The sequence below is a fragment of the Pteronotus mesoamericanus genome, unplaced genomic scaffold (genome assembly GCF_021234165.1).
Source record: "Pteronotus mesoamericanus isolate MK-2021 breed Mesoamerican mustached bat unplaced genomic scaffold, CSHL_Meso_final scaffold_85, whole genome shotgun sequence".
Classification (NCBI taxonomy): Eukaryota; Metazoa; Chordata; class Mammalia; order Chiroptera; family Mormoopidae; genus Pteronotus; species Pteronotus mesoamericanus.
In genome coordinates, this window is record NW_026555329.1 from 11831275 (window position 1) to 11851648 (window position 20374).

Here is a 20374-nt window from a genome sequence, read left to right on the forward strand (position 1 = left end):
TTACCTCTTTATGCTGTCTTCCGGGGGGGAAAATAAGAACCCCGGCTGGGTAGCTCAGTAAGTTAAAACATTGGCCCGATATGCCAAGGTTGCACGTTCAATCCTAGGTCAGGGCACATACAAGAAGCAACCCATGAATGTGTAATTAAGTGGAACAACAAATAGATCTCTCTGTCCCCCTCTCTCTGAAATCACTTAGGAAAAAAATATTTTCCTGTGCTAATTATCCTGTCTACTCCCAAATAGTATTTTCATAGCAAATTCCTATCATAGAAGAACCCTTCAATAAATTAATATCATTTCTTGAACTTCTGCACAAAGTTACCAAAGACTTTGGACAAGTCATTCAATGATTTAGAGACTCGATCTTCTTATCTCTAAATTGAGAACTTTAACTGCATGATCTCTTAGGTCTTTTGTTGGAGTAATTTAACAAAATCATATTTGACAGCATATCCTTATACTTTATTTATAGTGCTGAAATGTGTATTTGCTGCCAAATGTCTGATGTGGGATGTATAAATGTGCCATATATACATGTGGAATAACATTAAGTTTGTTGATGTTAAGAACTACTGGTATATTTTTTGGCATTATTTGGCTCTGAATCCATTCTTCCCATTTTGTTTTAGAATAAGCTGACAGCAAATCTTTTCCCACAGTACCTCATGGTTTAGTTAAACTGAGAGTTTCATAAATAGGCCATCTTTTCATTACTTTCAGTATCTAAGACAGAGAAGCTTTCTTTGTGAAGTAGCTTTTATTTTTCAGCTCCATCATATCTGATGTCATTAAATCGTACACATGTGCCTATGCACTGTAACATACAAGGCTCTGCTTTCTTTCAGATCTGAGTGATCAGCTGCTGGAGGTGGTTGGCTTGGAAGGAGCCATGGAGATGGGGCAAATATACACAGGACTAAAAAGTGCTGGGCGGCGGCTGGCTCAGTGCTCCTCTGTGGTCATCAGGTAGTTCTTTCTCTGCAGTTGAAAAGGGGGGTTAACATGGCATAGCTATAGACTAATTAAAAGTATGCATAACACATAACAGCATTTGTCTTATTTGTGCCTCAAGTTATTAATCATTAATACTGTTATATTTCAAAATACTGAAAATGGGCGGATTTTACAAAGTTTTGGTTAGCTATTGCTTATCAGGTCCATTGGGATTAGATATTACCTTATTGAGACCATGGATACAATTCGAACATACAAATTTCATCCTCTCTGAGCTTTGTCACACTCTGTTCAGCTTACTAAAGAACTGAGTTGTCTGCTGGGCAAATGACCCCGTGAGAATGCTGTGGAAGCATTATTAACATAAATTCTTTCATGGACCAAAGTGCCATCAAACACTTTTTTTTCCAGGTTTGCAATGTGGCTTTGCATGAAAACAAGGAGCCTCTTCCGGCTGTAGGAACTCTGATTTGGCCGTTAAACGCATACCCTACATTATTTTTTTTTGGAATCAGAGTTCTGTTTCTATAACCACATCTACCAGAAAGTTTAACAGTCCTGTGATCAAGTATTCATTAATAAACAGGAGCATATTCCTTAATAAACAAGAGTGAATTCCTTAATAAACAAGAGTAGAAGTTCCTTTTAAAATATGTAACTTGAGAGTCCAGCTATTACCATATCTGCATTTCCTGGTCTCATTGTCTGATATCTTATGTGTATTATCTGTTAGGTAAAGTGTTCCAGTGTTATATTTAAAGGAAATATCTTCTTTCAGGACTAGCAAGTCATTGCCAATGCAGATCGATGGGGAACCCTGGATGCAGACCCCGTGCACAGTGAGTGGAGGAGTTGAAATTTGATGTTACTTTCTTTTTTGCTTATTAGGTGTTATGTACTCTTATAACTAACTAATCACATAATTCTATAGCTAAATAAGCATAATAGGTAAGTTTTGGACCTATTGCCATGTCCCATTTTTTTCCTTATTTATGTGACGGAACCATTATATTCAGGTTTTGGGCATTGTATGCCCTTGACAATGAGTCAGCTATGGAATGAATGTCTGTGTTAACCTAAGTATAACCTTTAAATACCACAGATCAATTATACACTCTGGAACTAAACAAAATTGATCAAGTTTCTCTTAACCTTTCTTGTACTTATTTCAGAACAGCTTATGAAAAAATTATATATGAGGCCTTCAGATAAAAGTCTTCCATCTGTTCTTTTGCCTCCATTTGGGGATCTGTGAGCTTCCTTCTCCATAGAAAAATTCCCCCTATAGTTTTCTCTGTAATGAGATATTACTCAAGTCAGGCATTTATACCTTTTAAAATTTCTATTTCCATTTGTATAGTGAATATCTTATTACATTTTAAAAATATGCAAGGCACTGCTGTTGGAGCTGAGAATAGGAACATGATCAATGATATAATTGTCTTACTTTTGATAGTAGTAGATTAAATAAATGCAAATTGACATATAAGAATAACTTCAGATTAAAAGAGTTATGAAAACATAAGGCAAAATAATGGAGAGGGACTGGGTATAGAGGATACTACTTTAGATATGTGGACCTGGAGGCCTCTATGAAAGAAGACTTAAAGCTCAGTGTGTTTAAAAAAAAACAAAACAGTAAGGAGGGTGGTATGACCACATCTTCTAGAAATAGGGGGAAAGTGGTAAGAGATAAGATAAAAAGATGGCCAGAGGTCAGGTCACATAGAAAAATGATGGTAAAGAGTTATCATCTGATTTTAAGTGTAATAGAAAGTGATTGAAGGCTTTGAGCATCATCTGATTGACATGTTTAAAGTTCACCTTGGCTGCTATGTGAAGAATGGATTGTTCTGACTAGCAGCTGGGAGACAGGATCTATCAGAGTAGTCTGGGGTTAGGCAAAGATAGTGGCAGGGACGTGGATGAATTCGAGCTACATTCTGGAACTGAAACAGAAAGAATTTGCTAATGAGTTCCCTTGGGGTGAAGGATAAGGGATGAGAGGAGGAGATGAATCAATGTTCGCCCTTACCTTAAGATTGAGTGTGAAACTGTTTAGAGAGTAACAGAGAAGGTCTTAATATTAGATTAGTATAAGCATTGTGCTAAGTGCTGGTATTACATTCATTTTTAAATTGAAGTATAATTGACACAGCACATTATGTAAGTATTTTTAAATATTTACACAAAGTCTAAATAATGGTTATCATCGTTTTTCAGATGGAGAAAATTGAGGCTTTGGAAGGTTGAATCACAAGGTCATATATGTAGCATATGTGGAACTTAAATCCAAGACTCTTTCATTAAAGCCCATTCTCTTAACCACTAGTTTACACAACTTTAGCTACAGATTTCAGACAGCACAGGTTAGTATATAAGAGGGAAGTTTTAATTGTATTTTTCCAGTGGTTTTGCTCTAAAGCCATCGACTCAGCCTTTTCCACAGCTCATACATAAGACTTTTTGTTTTTTTCTGGCATATTCCTTTTAGCTACTTGAATCCCAAGTACGTGAAGTACATTAATTCTGTAAAACTGTAAAATAAACATGTGTAAAAATTTACTCAAGACTGGCTACTTGGTATGCCTTTTGTTGTCTCTGCACACAGTTCCCAATGCCCTTTTAAATGTCCTGTTCTTCCCTTCACCGGCATATACACAGTTACATCGTCTTGCCTGTTATTGTTCTTTCTTCCCATTGACACTTTTAAGTTCAGATTTATACTCATGTGGAGGTTAAAAGTGTTGTAGCTGTGGTTGTGGGTGGTGGCGGGGAGGCAGTGATGGTCCCAGTGACCTGGTGGACGTGCTATCAGTGGGGGCGGCGATGGTATGGTGGCAGCGGCGATCGTGACGGTTATGGTTGGGCGGCAACAGCGGTCATGACTGTGATGACGGAAATAGCGGTGAAACCTGGGCTCACAGTGACGATGGTAGTTGTGATGATGATGGTGGTGGATACAGCGGCAACGATGGTGTCAGGACGAGCTGGTGGAGGTGCTCTCAGTGCTGGTGGCGATCGTAGTTGCAGTGCTCCTGGCGATGGTGGTTGTGATACAGGATGTGAGTCATGGTGAGAACAGCACTTTTCTTGTCTTTCAGGAAAGGTCATTTTTCATCCGCCTTGTGATCCGTCTGGGTCACAAGAGAATAAGTGAAAGACAATGAAAACAAACACCTTCCATTAGTACTCTATACTATTTTGGACTCTTCTCAAAGAAAAGGAATTTAGTTTTTTTGCTATGTTTTAAATTATGGAGGATTCATGGCAGTAGTAATATCTACCACTTATTAAGCTTTGAGTTTGTGCCATGTACAGTTTGAGACACTTGACATGTTTTGACATATTTCTCACAAAACTTATGATTGGCTTCATTTTGCCGATAAAGGTACTGAGGCAGACAAAGGCTAAATAGTTTGTTTGATTCCACACCGATAACAAATGGCAGAGTAGAAATGGGAACACAGGTGGCCTGGCTCCACCGTCTACATTGTTCGTGGCTACTCCCCACTGTGGATCTCAACTTGAAAAGGCTCCAGTGCGTCCTTGTGACACCGACCCTCTAGAGTATGGCCTTCAGTAAATCACACAGTGCTTCTTCCCAGCTTTTAAATATCTATGTCTATTAAAATCTAATTAATGTTTTAGAATAATTTTAGCTTATTTCATATAGCACTTGTAATGATACATTCGTTGTTTTCTTTCAGTTAGTAATTGGACATTCAATTTGCCTATTAATTATCATGATCTACACAATTGTTAAATTAATAATACATTTTACATAACTCATGCTTAATTTTCTCTCCTAGTAAATGCTTTTATTCACATAAAACATTTATTATAGCCTTCAGTGGGCCAAGAACTGTACTAGAGTATGGCTCATTATTGTTATTTCACATTCTGGCATACTCTACATTTCCTAGAACCACATGGAGTCCTGAACTTTAAATTTCACTCTCCTGAAGAGAATGTTTAATAGTCATAGCTTTGTTATGGTTTAACTAAAAAGTGTTCTTTGCTTTGATTCAATAACACAGTGTTTTTCTTATAGGACATAGAATTGGTAGAATGTTAAAAGTCTTTGCCAAAATTAAATATCCATAAGCTGATCTTCAGTATGTGCAGAAATTGCTCTAGATATAATTTTAGAGTACAACAGACGTCCTATTTTCTATAAGTGGATATATAAAATGGAAAGGCAGGTGATAAGCAGGTCTTGAATTTTACAACATTTAATACTTTTTAAAAAAAAACAAAGTAATGTAAGTTTTGGAGATAGATGACATTGATGTTTGTACAGCAATGAGAATGTACTTTATGCCATTGAACTGTACACTTAAATATCATTAAAATGGAAAATTTTATATTACTTATATTTTACCACAATAAAGTAATTGAAAATAAATTAACATAATATTTACTTACAAATTTCACAAATCCTGGGTTCAAATGTTAGGAAAAACAAAAACTGAAGATCTTAAAATTAACTCTTCAAATATATATTTTGTAATTTTTATGACCTTTCAAATTATACCACATTTAAATAGTAAACACAAATCTGTTAAATATCCCTGTGTTTACAGTTTTTCTAATAGTCACTGAGTTAAGAGAGAGTGGATTTTGGCCACATAACTATTACCCATCTTAATAAGCATATCATAACTAATTCTAGAAAATGTCACATTGAAAGAGTTCAAGAAGAGCTTTCTTTAGGCTGGATTCCAGTGCCTGTTCTCTCCTATCTTCCTCCTCCCCAGTCCTTCCTCCTGAGCACATCAAACATACTGACTCTGTTGTCAATATGTTTCTATCATGGGAGGGCTTGGGGAGAGGAGCTTTTGGAGAAGATGGTGACAATAAGATATCATAGACCATAGACTAGGCCAGATTTTGTGTCTGTATATGGAGTCCTCCCATTACCAATTTTGCAAGTGATGGATTCCCAGTTAAGTTTTGTTAAGTGAGGAATGACCATACTAAACTTCATTAAATATAACTTAATGGACTTGTCTACCTCCCTGCACCCCACACACACCAAATACTGACTTCTCTTAACATTCCAAAACTCCTCTTCCTTCTTTTACCAATTGAGTTAGTTACTATTATGCATCCAGTGCTTCCTAAGCTAAAAATCTGTGAGTCATTCTATACTTTCCCATACCCTCATATTAATTACTATGCCCACCTAGTGGTATGACATATTTCTGAAACCTTTTCCGTTTTTCCCCCCATCCCTAATACCACTATCCTAGATTTGGCCACTTTATTGTATTTCTCTCTCATTTCCAGCAATAATCACATCAATCTTTCCCTATCTCCATTTTTTCTATTTAAATCCATCTTTTACTTTTTGCCAGAATTGTCACTATAAAATACTAATCTCACTATGACACTCCTCTACTTAAAATCATTTAATTTCTTTCTATTTGAGAAAATATAATTCAAGTGAAGCTTCTTGTGTCACCAATGTCATCTCGCCCTTCTTTTCATCTCTTCATGCACTTTCCTCCTGTCCAAATAAACTTCTCTTTTCATTTAGTTGAGCAATACAACTCATCTTTTGAGACTCATTTCATGCTGCCCTTTCTCCATAACCTGAACATCATCATTTTATTCACTCTTCCACCTTATCCCTGATTTCAACTAATCTAAAAGTTCTGCCTCAGTATTTCATAGCTTTATCAAAGAACTAACTACAGTATTTTGCCATGCATAATGTATACTTTTTTGCTCAATTTTTTGAGGGTAAAATAAAGATGTGTATTATACATGGGTACTACCTTAAATACCTTGCAGCTGTTCTTGTGTTTTGTAATTATTTGTTACATAAAACTTCTCGTACCATAGTATGTTCAAAAATAAATGCTAAAATTCCTTCATAATACAAAAAACAAGTATCTAAGTATAAATAAATACATTATTGAGTTAAAAATTAAAATGAAAGTTTTTTTTCCTGAAAATTGTGGCCAAAAATATGGGTGCACATTATTCAGAGAAAAATACGGTATATTACATTGAAATTATCAACTTATTGGGGTTCAACATAGTGGTATAGGAAGACCCTGAACTCACCTCCTCCAACATAAACAAAAAGTGCACTTATATGTAGATAATTCCTCCTGAAAAACCACTGAGGGTTGATTGAAGAGCTTCTGCAAAATGAATAAGAGACGGACCACATAAAGAAGGATAGGTGATGTGGTAACCAAGAGATCCTTACTCTGAAGGGACAACCTGCAACATAGGCTGCCAGGGTGCTAACCCAGAACTGCATATACCCACTATAGCTTTAACCAGCTCGCCAAAGAAATCAGCACACACATTTCTACAGAGGTAGCTCCAACACAAGGCCACTCCTTTAAAATTGGGAAAAGTAGTTCTTTCATCTGATTCATAGAAACAAACACAAGATGTCAAACAAAAATGAGGAGGTAGAGAAATATGTTTCAAATGAAAGAGAAAGAAAAAAGAAACCTATAGAAGCAGAGATAATTAATTTGCCTGATAAAGAACTCAAATTGATGGTCAGTAAGCGCTCCAAACTTGGGAGAAAAATAGAGAACACAGTGAGAACCCTAACAAAGAGTTAGAAAAAAAATTTTGTTAAGTCCAATCAGAGCTGAAGAATACAATAACTGAAATGAAAAACATGCTAGAGAGAAACAAGAACAGACTATGTAATACAGAACAGGTTAATGACCTGGAAGAAAGAATAAGAGAAATCACCCAATCACAACAGCAAAAAGAAAAAACAATTAAAAAAAACAAAGATATTGTAAGGGGCTTCTGAGATGACATAAAACATACAAACATTTGTATTATATGGCTATCAGAAAGAGAAAAAAGGGTGCAGAAAACATGTTTGAGGAAATAATGGCCAAAAACTTTCCTGACTTACTGGGGATAGAAACAGACTTTCAGGTCCAGGAAGCACATAGTCCCAAATAAGATGAACCTAAAGAGATCCACACCAAGGCATATTATAAGTAAAATGGCAAAAGTTAAAAATAAAGAGAATATTGAAGACATTCAGAGGAAAATGACTAGTTACCTACAAGGGCAACCCCATAAGTCTATGAGCTGATTCTCAGCAGAAACTTTTCTGGCCAGAAGGAAGTGTCAGAATATATTTAAAGTGCTGAAAGAAAAGAAACTACAATGTAGTTTCTCACTACTCAGCAAAGTTAGACAGAATAGAAGGAAAGATTCTTTCCCTGAGAAGCAGTAACTATAGTCCATCACCACTAAACCAATTTGAAAAGAAATGTAAACTGGTCTTCTTTAAGTTCAAATTAAAAAAAAGCTATAAACCATAAGAAAACATATGAAAGAAAAAAAATCTCACTGGTAAAGGAAAATATATAATAAAGAACCAGCCACTTAAAAAAGCTAGTATGAATGTTAAAACACCAAAGTAGCAAAATCAAGTATGAAAAGTAGCAAAATCAAGTATGAAAAGTAGCAAAAAGCTAGTATGAATGTTAAAACAAAAAAGTGACAAAAATCAAGCATAATCTACAATAAGTAATTGTAGAATACACCTTATGTTTTCACTTATATGTGGACTCTAAAAAACAAAACATGAAAGTAGACTCATAGATACAGAGAACAAATTGATGGTTGCCAGAGGGGTGAAAAAGTTAAGTGGAAATAAGAGGTATAAACTTCCTATTATAAAACAAATAAGTCATAAGGTGTAATTTATAGCACAGGGAATAAAGTTAATAATATTATTGTATAGGAACAGACAGTTTCTAGACTTATCATGGTGATCACATCCTAAAGTATAGATATGTCAAGTTACTATGTTGTACACCTGAAACTAATATTGTATGTCAACTATAATAAAAATAAATTTTAAAAGAAGAACTTACCAACTTATCTGTCTAGCTTTCAATAGTCATAAACTCATTGAGGTTAGGCACCATTATTTTGATTGTCTCTATAACCCCAGAGCACACTATGCCTCACACATCATTAGGCTACCACTACCAATGTACTTTGAATTTATGGGTTTCTTAAATGTTTTCTGAGGAAATATAACAATTTTAAGAAATGCTTTCTACTAAATCTTCTTTTACTAAATAGAATAATATAGGTTGGCTAGCAATTCATTCATTTTTTTAATATATAAATGCATGTGAAAGTTCTTTTGAGTTATCTTTATTCATTTATTCATTTATTCAAAGCATAGAATTTGAATGAATTAGAGAAAAAATACTTCCACAACCTTAAAAATGTTGATCTTTGTTTCCTGATGTGATTAAACTTCTTTGGACCACATCCTTCTGCATTATCAATTGCAGAATATGGCAAAAGTAGGTTTACAGTTGTGAGCACATGAATATCAGAATTTATTAGGGCAGATCCAGAAAGTGAAAACAGTGGTCTCCAACCATAGTGGTTCACAACACAAAGTCGGGAAATCAAGACAGATCAACTTAGGAAACAGAAGCAAAAGAGGAGTCTCACAAATAATGGGAAGACAAAGAAATATGCCCCACTCAAAGGGAAATGAGGAATCCCCAGAAAGAGAACTAAATGAAATAGAGACAAGTAAACTATCAGATACTGAGTTCCAAACAACAGTTCAAAGGAAGCTCAATGAGCTCAGTGAGCTCAGAGAGAATTACAAAAAAACTACAGGGAAACAACAAGGAACTTACTGCAAACTATATCAGCATGAAAAAGGACATAGAAACTATCAATAAGAGGAAATGAAGAATACAATTTCTGAATTGAAGAACACAGTAGAAGGAATAAAACAAACACAGGCTAGATGAAGCTGAGGACCAAATCAGAGAGCTGGAGGACAAGGTAGAAAAAAACTCCCAGAAAGAGCAAGAAAATGAAAAAAGACTCAAAAAGAATGAAGAGGCATTTCAGGAAATGCAGGACAACCTGAAACATAATAATATCCGTACAATAGAGATACCAGGAGAAGAGGATGAGGAAGGGATAGAGAACCTCTTTGAAAAAGTCATGATGGAAAACTTCCCTAATTGGAGGAGAGAAAAAGTCACACAAGTCCAATAAATACAAAATGTCCCCCTCAAAAGGAATTGAATGAGGCCCATTCCAAGATACATCATCATTAAAATGGCAAGTATCAAAGACAAATAGAGAATCCTAAAGGCAGCAAAGGAGAAAGAGGTAGTAACATACAGGGGAGCCCTGATGTGGCTAATGGCTGACTTCTCAACAGAAACACTGCAAGCCAGAAGGAAATGGCAAGAAATATCCCAAGTAATGAAAAGCAAAGGCCTGCAACCAAGACTGCTCTACCCAGCAAGGCTCTCAATTAAAAATGGAAGGGGAAATAAGGAGTTTCCCAGACAAAAGAAGGCTAAAAGAATAATACCTCCACCAAACCAGCTCTGCAAAATATGCTAAAGGGACTGCTTTAAGATGAAGAAAAAGTTTCTATGAATTCCCAGTTCCTTTCACAGTTGTCCATACTTGATATTACCAAATTTTTAATACTAATTAATCTGATTGCAACAATGATGTTATTTTAAGTGTTCCTTTACTATTTGTTGAAAGTAAACCTGTTTTAGTATATTTCTTGCCTATTTCTTTTTTAAAAAAAAAAGCTTTAAATGACTTTTTGGTATTCTTTATCTATTTATTGCTTAAAGGTTTGTAGAACTTTTTTCAAAAAAAAAAAAAAACCTATTTACCATGTTTTAGATGTGTTGTGAATACTTTTCTATTCTACTCCTTGTCCTTTAACTTTTTTAATATGTATATTACTATATAGTTAAATGTTTAATATAGTCATATTGTCAATATTTACTTTATAGCTTCTGGGTTTGAATATTTTACTTCAGGTCATGAAATATATTAGTTCTATTTTCTTCTAAAACTCCTTAGATTCACATATTGATTTTTAACTCACCTGAATATTTCTTGTATAATGTGTGAAATAGGGCTCTATATTTGTTTTATTTCAAGTAATAGTGGTCCATGCACCTTATTTGTTGAATAAGACTTATTTTACCCATTGATTTGAAATATCAACTTAATCATATATTATATTGTTAGACAGATATATACGTTTGTCTCTAGAATGCTCATTATATTTCATTGATCTGCTTGATCATTTCTGTGCTGGTGTCATGTTGGTTTAATTACTGAGACTTTATGATGGTTTTAATTTTTTTAATATTTTATAATTAACTTTCACATTTAAAAAAATAAATAAAATCAATCTGCATTTAAGAAAGAAAGAGAGAGAGATGGAACTCCTACCCTTTGCGACAACATGGATGGAACTGGAGAATATTAAGCTAAGTGAAATAAGCCAGTTAATGAAAGACAAATACCATTTGATCTCATGTATAAGTGAACTCTATTCAACAAAATAAACTAATGAACAAAATAAACCACAGGCATGGAAACATGGAGCAGACTGAAAGTGACCAGAGGGGATGGGGAAAGAGGACAATGGTGGAAAGAAGGGGGAGAGATTAGACAAAGAACATGTATGAATGACCCATGGCCATGGACAACAGAGTGGGAATTGACTGTGGGAGTGGGGGGTGGGGGTGGGATGGGTGGATGGGAGGCGGGTAAAGGGGTAAAAATTGTGACAACTGTAATAGAATAAACATGATTAATAAAAAAATTTATTGTGTTATTTATTAAAATTATTATATTATTTTTCATACAAACAACTGTAAAGCTACTTTGCCCCACTCTGTATGTATTAATTTTATTCATTATATAGGCGGCATTCTATTGATACTTTGAAATGTTAATAGGCATTTATTAGGTATTACTTGTGATACTCTTATGAAAAGTAATAACAAAGATGTTGCAATGCAATATCACTCCAAGTGAGACAGAATTCCTGAAAATTTTATGTGGTAGAGAATGGGAAGAAAGTCATGAGCAGATCATAAGCTAATGGTTAAACAACTACAAGTAAACTGTGAAGACTCACCAAAGTTATAGCTGAAGTCAAGGCAACTTCTGGAAAATATTTATGTGTCTTGCCTTTTTTATACATTTTTTGGTATAATACTTCCCAGGGCCCTAAATGCATCTGCCCACTCTTGGTTCCCTGTGTTAACTACCTGGTACTGAACCAATTCTTGCAAGACAATCAAGACAACCTTGGTTGTCTTGCTGCCTTATATTTCAAGGGCAGATACTTGACCATTTCAATGCTATTAAAGCACCTGCTTCCTGCTGTTCCCATTTGCACCATATGTGACATTTTATAAGATGCTATTTTCTGACTTGAATTCCAGGCTTCTTCCTTGAATCTAGCATCTTCTGGACCCAGACCCTGGCTACTTGTCCAGCCTTTGCTTGCTCCCTCTTCTATGAAGACTGAATACTTTTCTCATTGCCATAGACACTGCTGTTATCTAGAGTTTAACTTCATTTTGACACTAGTTTTTGCAAAGAGAATATTTCCAGCACAACTTTAAAGTGCAAACCCTTTAAAAGAAGAATAGTATTCTGGGGCCTATTAAATTTTTATTTATGTATTTTTTTATTATTGTATGTAAAGTAACTATATATTCAAAGCGTTAATCTTCGATCATTTGCTAAGTACAAATTCATCTCAGGCCGTTAAGACAGAAAATGAAAAAATATATATATTTATATATTACCAGTCCCAGAAATTTAGTATTAACCAAATAAAGGCTGATTGAATTTTCAAGACATCTGTATGTCCTGGAGATGCTTAAAGGAAACCATGGCGACAATGCCTCACGTTTATTGAGTGTTTACCACGGACCAGATTCTGTTCTGTATATTCATATTCATCATTTATTAATCCTTACCACCAACCCTAAGAGGTCAGTAAAGTTATTATAATCCCCATATCATAAATTCCCAAAAATAAATAAATAAAAACTGAAGGTAGGTAAGCCTAGCAACTTGCCCGAGGCCACTCAGTAAGAGGCTGCAGGCTCTAATGCCTTTTCTCTTAATTATGATGCTCTTGCTGCCTCACTCAGTTACTCCTCAGGGCGTTAGTGTATCTCTAATATTAATCATCAGTTACAACTCTTATTTATAATTCAATTTTTAAGCTTATTTATATATTTCTCTTTTTTTGGAGATATAAGATGTTTTATTCAGGATATAGACATGTCAAAAAGGAAAAGGTAGGTTGGTTGATTCCTATAGCAAGGTGTTATCAGGTGAGCAACTAGTTTTTGGTTTTTCTTTTCAATTACAGTTTACATTAAATATTATTCTGTATTTGTTTAAGATGTACAGCATAATGGTTAGGCAAGCATATATTTCACAGAGTGATCCCCCCAATTTTTCAGTACCCACCTAGCTCCATACATAATAATTATATCATAACTATGTTCTCTGTGCTGTAATTTACATCTCTGTGACTATTCTGCAACTACCAATTTGTACTGCTTAATCCTTTACCTTTTTCACCTAGCCTCCCAACATTGCCTCCCCTCTGTGAACTGTCAGTCTGTTCTCTGTATATATGTTTATTTGTTTTTGTGTTTGTGTTGTTTTATTAATTTCACGTATAAATTAGATCATATGGTATTTGACTTTCTTTGTCTGATTTATTTACTTAGCTCTCTGGGTCCATCCATACTGCCATTAAATGTAAGATTTCATACTTTTTAGTGGCCAAGTGGTACTCTATTGTGTATATGTACAACAGCACTTTTTAATCCATTAATCCATTGATAGGTACTTGGGCTGCTTTCATAGTTTGCCTAATGTAAATAATACTGTAATGAACATAGGAGGGCATATATTCCTTCAGATTAGTATTTTGGATTTTTTCAGATATATTCCCACAAGTGGAATGGCTGGATCATAAGGAAATTGCCTTTTAAATTTTTTGAGGAACCTCCACACAATTTTTCATAATGGCTGCACCAGCCTGCATTCCTGCCAACAATGCAGAAGAGTTTCCTTTTCTCCACATCCTCTCCAACACTTGTTGTTTGTTGATTTATTGATGATAGTCATTCTGACAGGTGGGAGGTGGTATCTCATTGTGGTTTTGATCTGTATTCCTCTGATGATTAGTGTTGATCAGAAGATCTGAATAGACACTTCTCCAAAACAGAAATGTGAGTGACCAAAAACATATATTTTTCTTAATACTTAAGAAAAATATTTCTTAATATTTTTTTTTTTGCTTCCCAATATGGTCAAAGCTATCCATCACATTACTACCAGAATTACTACTGAATAACATAACTATGATTATCTTACTCTCTGTTGTCAAAATTCAATACATCCTCATTTCACACAAATAAAGCTCAGAACCCTTGTCATGGCATGAAATAATCTCTCTAGGCTGGCCTCAACCTGCCATAGTACATACAGACCACTTTTCAGAGGCTTTCTATTCATACTGCTTAATTTTGTGCCTAAATATCCCATTCCCTATTTGGCAATTGAGAAATAGACTTACTCTTCTGGCCTCAAAGCCAGCCACCAGCAAATCTGTAGTTTTTTTCCAGCAATTGTCTAGGATAGATGGTTTGTATTTTTTCATCTAACCTTACCTATAGTTTATTTCGTTATATTTACTGTTTTTCTTTTACTCAGATTGCCTGAATTAATTATCATATTCTATTGGGATATATGTATTTTTGTAAGTTCCTCCAAAATCTTTCTGGAAGACAATGGGATTATAAATACATATATACTAAAAATAAAATAAAATCCCTTCCTTCAATGCCAAACTTAGCAACAATTTCCTCATGAAGCCGTTTTAACTGCTCATCATTCTGAAATATTTGCCTGATCCTTTGTACTCCTGACCGTTCATATTTTTTTTAATGACATCCCAATGCATGGCCCTGCATTTTGGCTATGTGTGTATGCATCCAGCTCTTCTGACTTAATTGTAAGCATTTTAAGATTCTTCCTTAAAGTCCCTTCATACCTCACATAGTGTCTTTTACATAATATAGTTTGTGATGAGAAATCCATAGTCATTTGAATCATTTCTCCACAATATGTAATGCATCTTCTTTTTTCAGGCTGCTTTCGATTTTTTTCCTTGGTCTTTAGTTTTCAGTCATTTGATTTTGATGAGTCTGGGCATGGATTTCTTTGAGCTTATTCTGTTTTAGTTCCTATGATCTTCGTGAATATCTTGGCCTGTGTCTTGCCAAATTGTAAAGTTTTCAGACATCATTTCTTCAACTATTTATTTAAGCACACAGTCTCCTTTCCTTCTAAAATTCTGATGATGTTTTCGATGCTTTGTGTAGTATTTCATGGATCTCTGAGTCTCTGTCCATTTTTTTTCCTCTTTGTTTTTTCCATTGTATTGAAGATATTCGATAGTATCTTCATCCATATTCAAGTCCACTGAATTTTCTCTCTCATCTCCATTCTGTTCTTGAGCCCATCCGGTCATACATTTTTACCTTAGTCATTTTATTTTTCAGTTTAAAATTTTCAGTTCGTTCCATTTTCTTTTTTTAATATCTTCTATTTCTCAGCCTATCATGTCTATCTCTCCTTTCAATTCAAGAGCCTCTGCCATTACTTCTTGGGACATGGTTATAGGAGCTACTGTAAAGTCCTTTTCTGATCATTTCAACAGTTGCATCTCCAAAGTTACATCATTGGCTATTTTTCACCTTAGGAGTTTTGAGATTTTCCTGGATCAGTGTATGTTGAGAAATTTGGACTGCATCCTGAATATATTAAATACCATGTTAACTCTGGGTGTTGTTTAATTCTTGTGGGGAATGTTGACTTGTTGTCTAGCAGGTAATTGACCCAGTTAGGTTTAGATTACAAATTCTGCTTTGCTTCATATGAGTTGTGGTTCTGATATCAGTTATGTTTTCAAAGCCTTTGCAATATATTCATATTTATCCTACATACGTAAGATCCATTGGCCTGTCTGGAACCTGACTGGTGAGCTACCCCTTGATTCAGTTCTCTTATTTGTCAGTATGCTTCTCAGTCAAACCTATGCATGCCAGACTTACAGGTATACTAAGGAGATTATATACAACTTTCATAATAGCTTTCTTGTGCCTCCTCCACTTTAGGATCTCCTTGAAGGTTTCTTTTGTTTGTTTTTTTTGTTTTGTTTTGTTTTTGTTTTGCCTCCCAGGGCTCTTGTATTGTTCTTCTGGCTAGAAATGTAAGGCTTTAATTTCCCTGCTCTACCAAGTAAGTCCTGATATACCATCTGCCTCCAGGGCTGCCTAGTGAAAGGATAAAGAGGGTAAAAATATCAGGTATTTACCCATGCTTTTGGGACCATTATTTCACTGGTCAGAGAGATGGGCTTTCCTTCACTGTAGCTGTAGGAACCTGCCATTGCTGTTGAATTTCCAGGAGACTAGGAAAGGAGAAATTGGGGGCATAAATAAGACAAGATCTTTCTCCCAATCTCTCTGACCCATGGGGCCATAGTTTTCTGCCCCTTTAAACAAAAAGATGGGGTTTTTTTAGAGCTCTCTATGTATACTTGGTGTGTAGTTCCAAGTTTTGGGGCTGCCTTTAAGTGCAGGCTAGGAAATATAAGAGGGGACAAAACAGGGAACTCACCACTGATTCAGTGGCACTTCATGCTCTGGTTTCCTTCCCTGACCTGCCTGCTGGCACTTGCTCTTCAGCATCCTGCAATAGCTGCTCCATGTGCAGGGTTTGTAGTTGCCCTCAGTGGGAAAGATGAGGTGGAGTGGGCTTACTTCAGTTTAACTAGAACTGAAAACGTCACTACTCTCCTTAGATTATATTGGATATAATTGTTTTCAGTTCTGTCTGAATTGTCCCCATTGAGTTGGCATATTATTATTAGCCAGAATTGCTTATCTGCCAACTTTGAGACTTTACGGCATATCCCCCATTTTCATATCTCTTACAAAAAGACTAAAAAAGTCTAAGAAATGTCCTAAAACTTGAATCTTAAGTCTTATCCATTTTGAGATAACTTCATTAATTTATTTTTCCATTCTGTGTCGTCCATGTAAGCAGCTGAGACAGCATTTATCTTTTTGTTTTTTTGAATGAAAATAATTAACCAAACAGGCATAGCTTTCCTACTCACCCATAAGGGTAAAGTTCAGTTTTAGGTATTTCTCTAAACCAGTAATGATATGGATGACTACATGAGTCTGGTTTTGGGGTCATTTTGTCTATAAGCAAACATATTTTAAGACTTTACAAATAAGTTATGTGATTACATAGGAGACTTTTAGACTGTGGAGGTGACTTTAGATGAATGTCCAAGGTCATAAGGCAAAGAATTATGAGAATGGAACTGTCCCTAACTTGTTGTTCTACTCCCAAACATGCCATTACTTCATCAAGCTTGTTTTCCTATGGATAAAAAGATCAGAGGAGGAAATACAACGACTCTGAAGTTTTCTGTAAGGCATAGTCTTGTGTAAAGGAGCACAGGTGTAAAACCAGCAGCCAGGCCAGTGAGAAACTCCTTGGCACTTCAATTAGCAGATTGCACCACCACAAACCCAGCATAGGACACATCTTTGAGAAGCAAAAGAAGTTGAGATGAGATTGTTTTGATGCCACTTTCAACCCACTTAGAAAGTTAAATACCATGAAAATCCTTTCTACTTGGGAATACTGTTGAATTGAACACTTCACATAATTTATTAGAAACTACAATGGCATTAGATGGATTGCTTTTTTTCCCTAGTTTATGTGCTTATATCTCTCTAGATTACTAAAGATACTATACAACTTTAAAGGAAAATTGTGAACAGAACTACATTTCTTGGCAATAAGCTCCCAAAACCTAAATATAAATAGTACATAGGACAATTTATGGATAGAATGGGATGAATTTGAGAAGTAGGAAAATAGATGAAATTTGCTTATCTTTATGGTAGGTAGGCAACCCTGTATCTTCTACCTAAATTCACTACAGACTGGGGAACTGAAAACAGATTAGAAATTATACAGCCTTACAACTGTTTTACTATAGAATCTCAACCATTTTATTAAAACTTTTGTATATCAGCTTTTTATGAAATTGTCAACTTTTCTAGCACTTTTGCAGCAATTTAATAAAGTCTGAGGTTTAAAATATTTTTCACTCCTTGAAAGCAGTGTTGTATGGGATTTTCATAAGGAGGAAGGGAAAAGGCTGCTTAAGAAAATTACTATGCAAAGGACGTAGTAGTGCTGTGGAAGTTATCTGCAGGTTTACCTAACTCTTGAATCTCCCAAGACCCTTTCATTAAATCGATTAACTTTAAATAGTATGAAATAATATTGAATGCACCAGACTTATTTCCTGATAGTCTCGTTTTGAAAATTTGATAGGAATATTATTTTCTCATTAAAAGTTACACATCATTGGTAACTTGACACTCACTGACTTTGTACCATTTAAAGGAATCTTAAGCTGCTCTAATGGCTTACTTAGAAGAGAACACAAATATGATAAAGGAATATTAGTATTTTTAGTGATGAAAGACCCAGAGTAACCAAAAAATTATCAGTTGGAAAATGCTTAACAGGTAGGGGTAGATAATGAGTATTTTCCGGGTGTGGCGGACCCCATCCCGCGGAGTCCTCCAATTCGTTGCGGATGAAATAACAAGTAGCTCCAGACACCAAGTGCTGTCAAGCAAAGGGCGAAGGCGATTCTCTCTAGAGGAGCCCTTCTCTGAGCCCTTCTCTGAAGTGGCTGTTATTGAGAAGAGATATGTGCAGGGGTATACAGCACGCAAGCAAAGCTTATCAATCAATGCCTGAAGGCTGTATTTACAGAAAACAGGTAGAGATCACGCATAACAATTGAAGGAACACAGAGATTTGCCCTCAGGTCAGGGTCTGTTAGACCTGGTGATGTCAGATGGTTGTTAAAGTATGGCTCCTGAATTCAGGAATTCTCTCCTTCTGTTTGGAGCTTAAACATCTGTTTTTTCCTTATCAGGGCGGTACAAAGCAGAGCAAGCTTCAGTGGATACACTGCATTCTTTAGGCAGGTTTCCCATGGGAACCCTAAGTGTTAGCATCTGATCATGTCTGCCTCCCAGCATTCCCAGTTTTCTGGTTGAGACTTATAGATGCTTTTTCAAGGTCTGACTCATGCGGGGCTACAATTCTTAATACCACTCAAAGCGGTCCCCAACATGCGGATGTGCATAGAAATTGCATTTTGCCTAATATTTAAAAACAGAATGAGGATAAATCTTAAGGAAGGAAATACCATCATTTGTTATTTAATGAGTCTAATCTTGATATTTTGAGGAAAATTAACTAACAGTCTTTTGCCATCTTGACACATTTGAATAAGCAGAGTGCTATTCTGATGGGTATAATTCTTAAGTTGTGAGTGATAGTGATACTCCAAAAACAGTTAAATAAAACTAAAAGCATCCTTTTACCTAAGACTATATTGGTAAATGCTGTGCATAAATTTGCATTTCTAAAGCCTTTTTTTTTTCCCCCCAAGACTGGCACTTGTGTGTAGTTGGGCGTTATTTTGTGCGTTCCCCTGTTACTTATGCATTAATTAGTTTTGTTTACCTGTGCATAATTTTTCCTAATTTCACAACAGTTGTTGTTTTTGTAATTGACAATGCAATTTACTGCATGTATGCTTTCTGGCCCCCAAACAAGAATGTTAAGGTGTAAAGCACCAATCCTTTTCATTTCAGATTATTAAAAATGGGATTGGTTGTGACTAATTTCCAATTAATTTGCAGTAGTTACAGGGAACAAAACAATTGCACCTACTAATTAAAATTTAAAATATTCTGAAGTGTCATCTTTAGGTGTCTGTGGAATATATAATTTCCATTTTGGTTCATTGTTGGATCTGTAACACCCGTGAGCTTGACAGCTCTATTAATTTAAAAGCTCAGTAATACCTATTAGTACAAAACATGAAAAAAATACCATTAATCATTTATTTTAATTTTGCAGCTCTGTCATTTTCTCAGTATGTTTTAAAATTATGATGACACCATAATGTGCACAAATCGACCTGGATGATGGGGAAACGGATCACACTACTTAGGAGCGATAGTGAAGTACATTATTAGAGCTTAATTAATGCCAAACTGATTAGGTTTGATTGCATTTTGCACAAAAATATTTTAAAGAATTTTTCTTACCATATCACATTGAAAAAGTTAATCCAAATACCTTATGTTTACAGTTAGACTTGCCTTTTAATAGTTCTGCTCTCTAATACATCTTATTTAAATACTGTAAAATCAACCTAAATTATTCTTTTATTCATTTCGAAAACCAAGCTAATGTAGTCATTAGTTTTATTTAGAAAAGTTTGTTTCATTTCAGTTAAATTATAATCTTTCATCTTCATATTCTTTGATAGCAACCCCTAACCCAAATTGAATGCAATGTCCAAGAACATCCAATTTTGTCCTTTTGGACAAAAATTGAAATGAAAAATATAGCAAGTATGTAATACTTTATGCATTTATATTGATTT

The 20374-nt window shown here is 35.1% G+C and overlaps 1 protein-coding gene across 6 annotated transcripts in view; it reads left to right on the forward strand.

The window, feature by feature from the left end:
• DGKB (diacylglycerol kinase beta) overlaps nucleotides 1-20374 on the forward strand; it is a 538418-nt gene that overhangs the window by 508024 nt on the left and 10020 nt on the right. For all 6 annotated transcript variants that reach the window (XM_054564443.1, XM_054564440.1, XM_054564442.1 and 3 more), the window contains 2 exons: nucleotides 849-969; nucleotides 1736-1796. In XM_054564443.1, the coding sequence (XP_054420418.1) occupies nucleotides 849-969; nucleotides 1736-1796 (182 nt within the window). The remainder of the gene's footprint in view (nucleotides 1-848; nucleotides 970-1735; nucleotides 1797-20374) is intronic.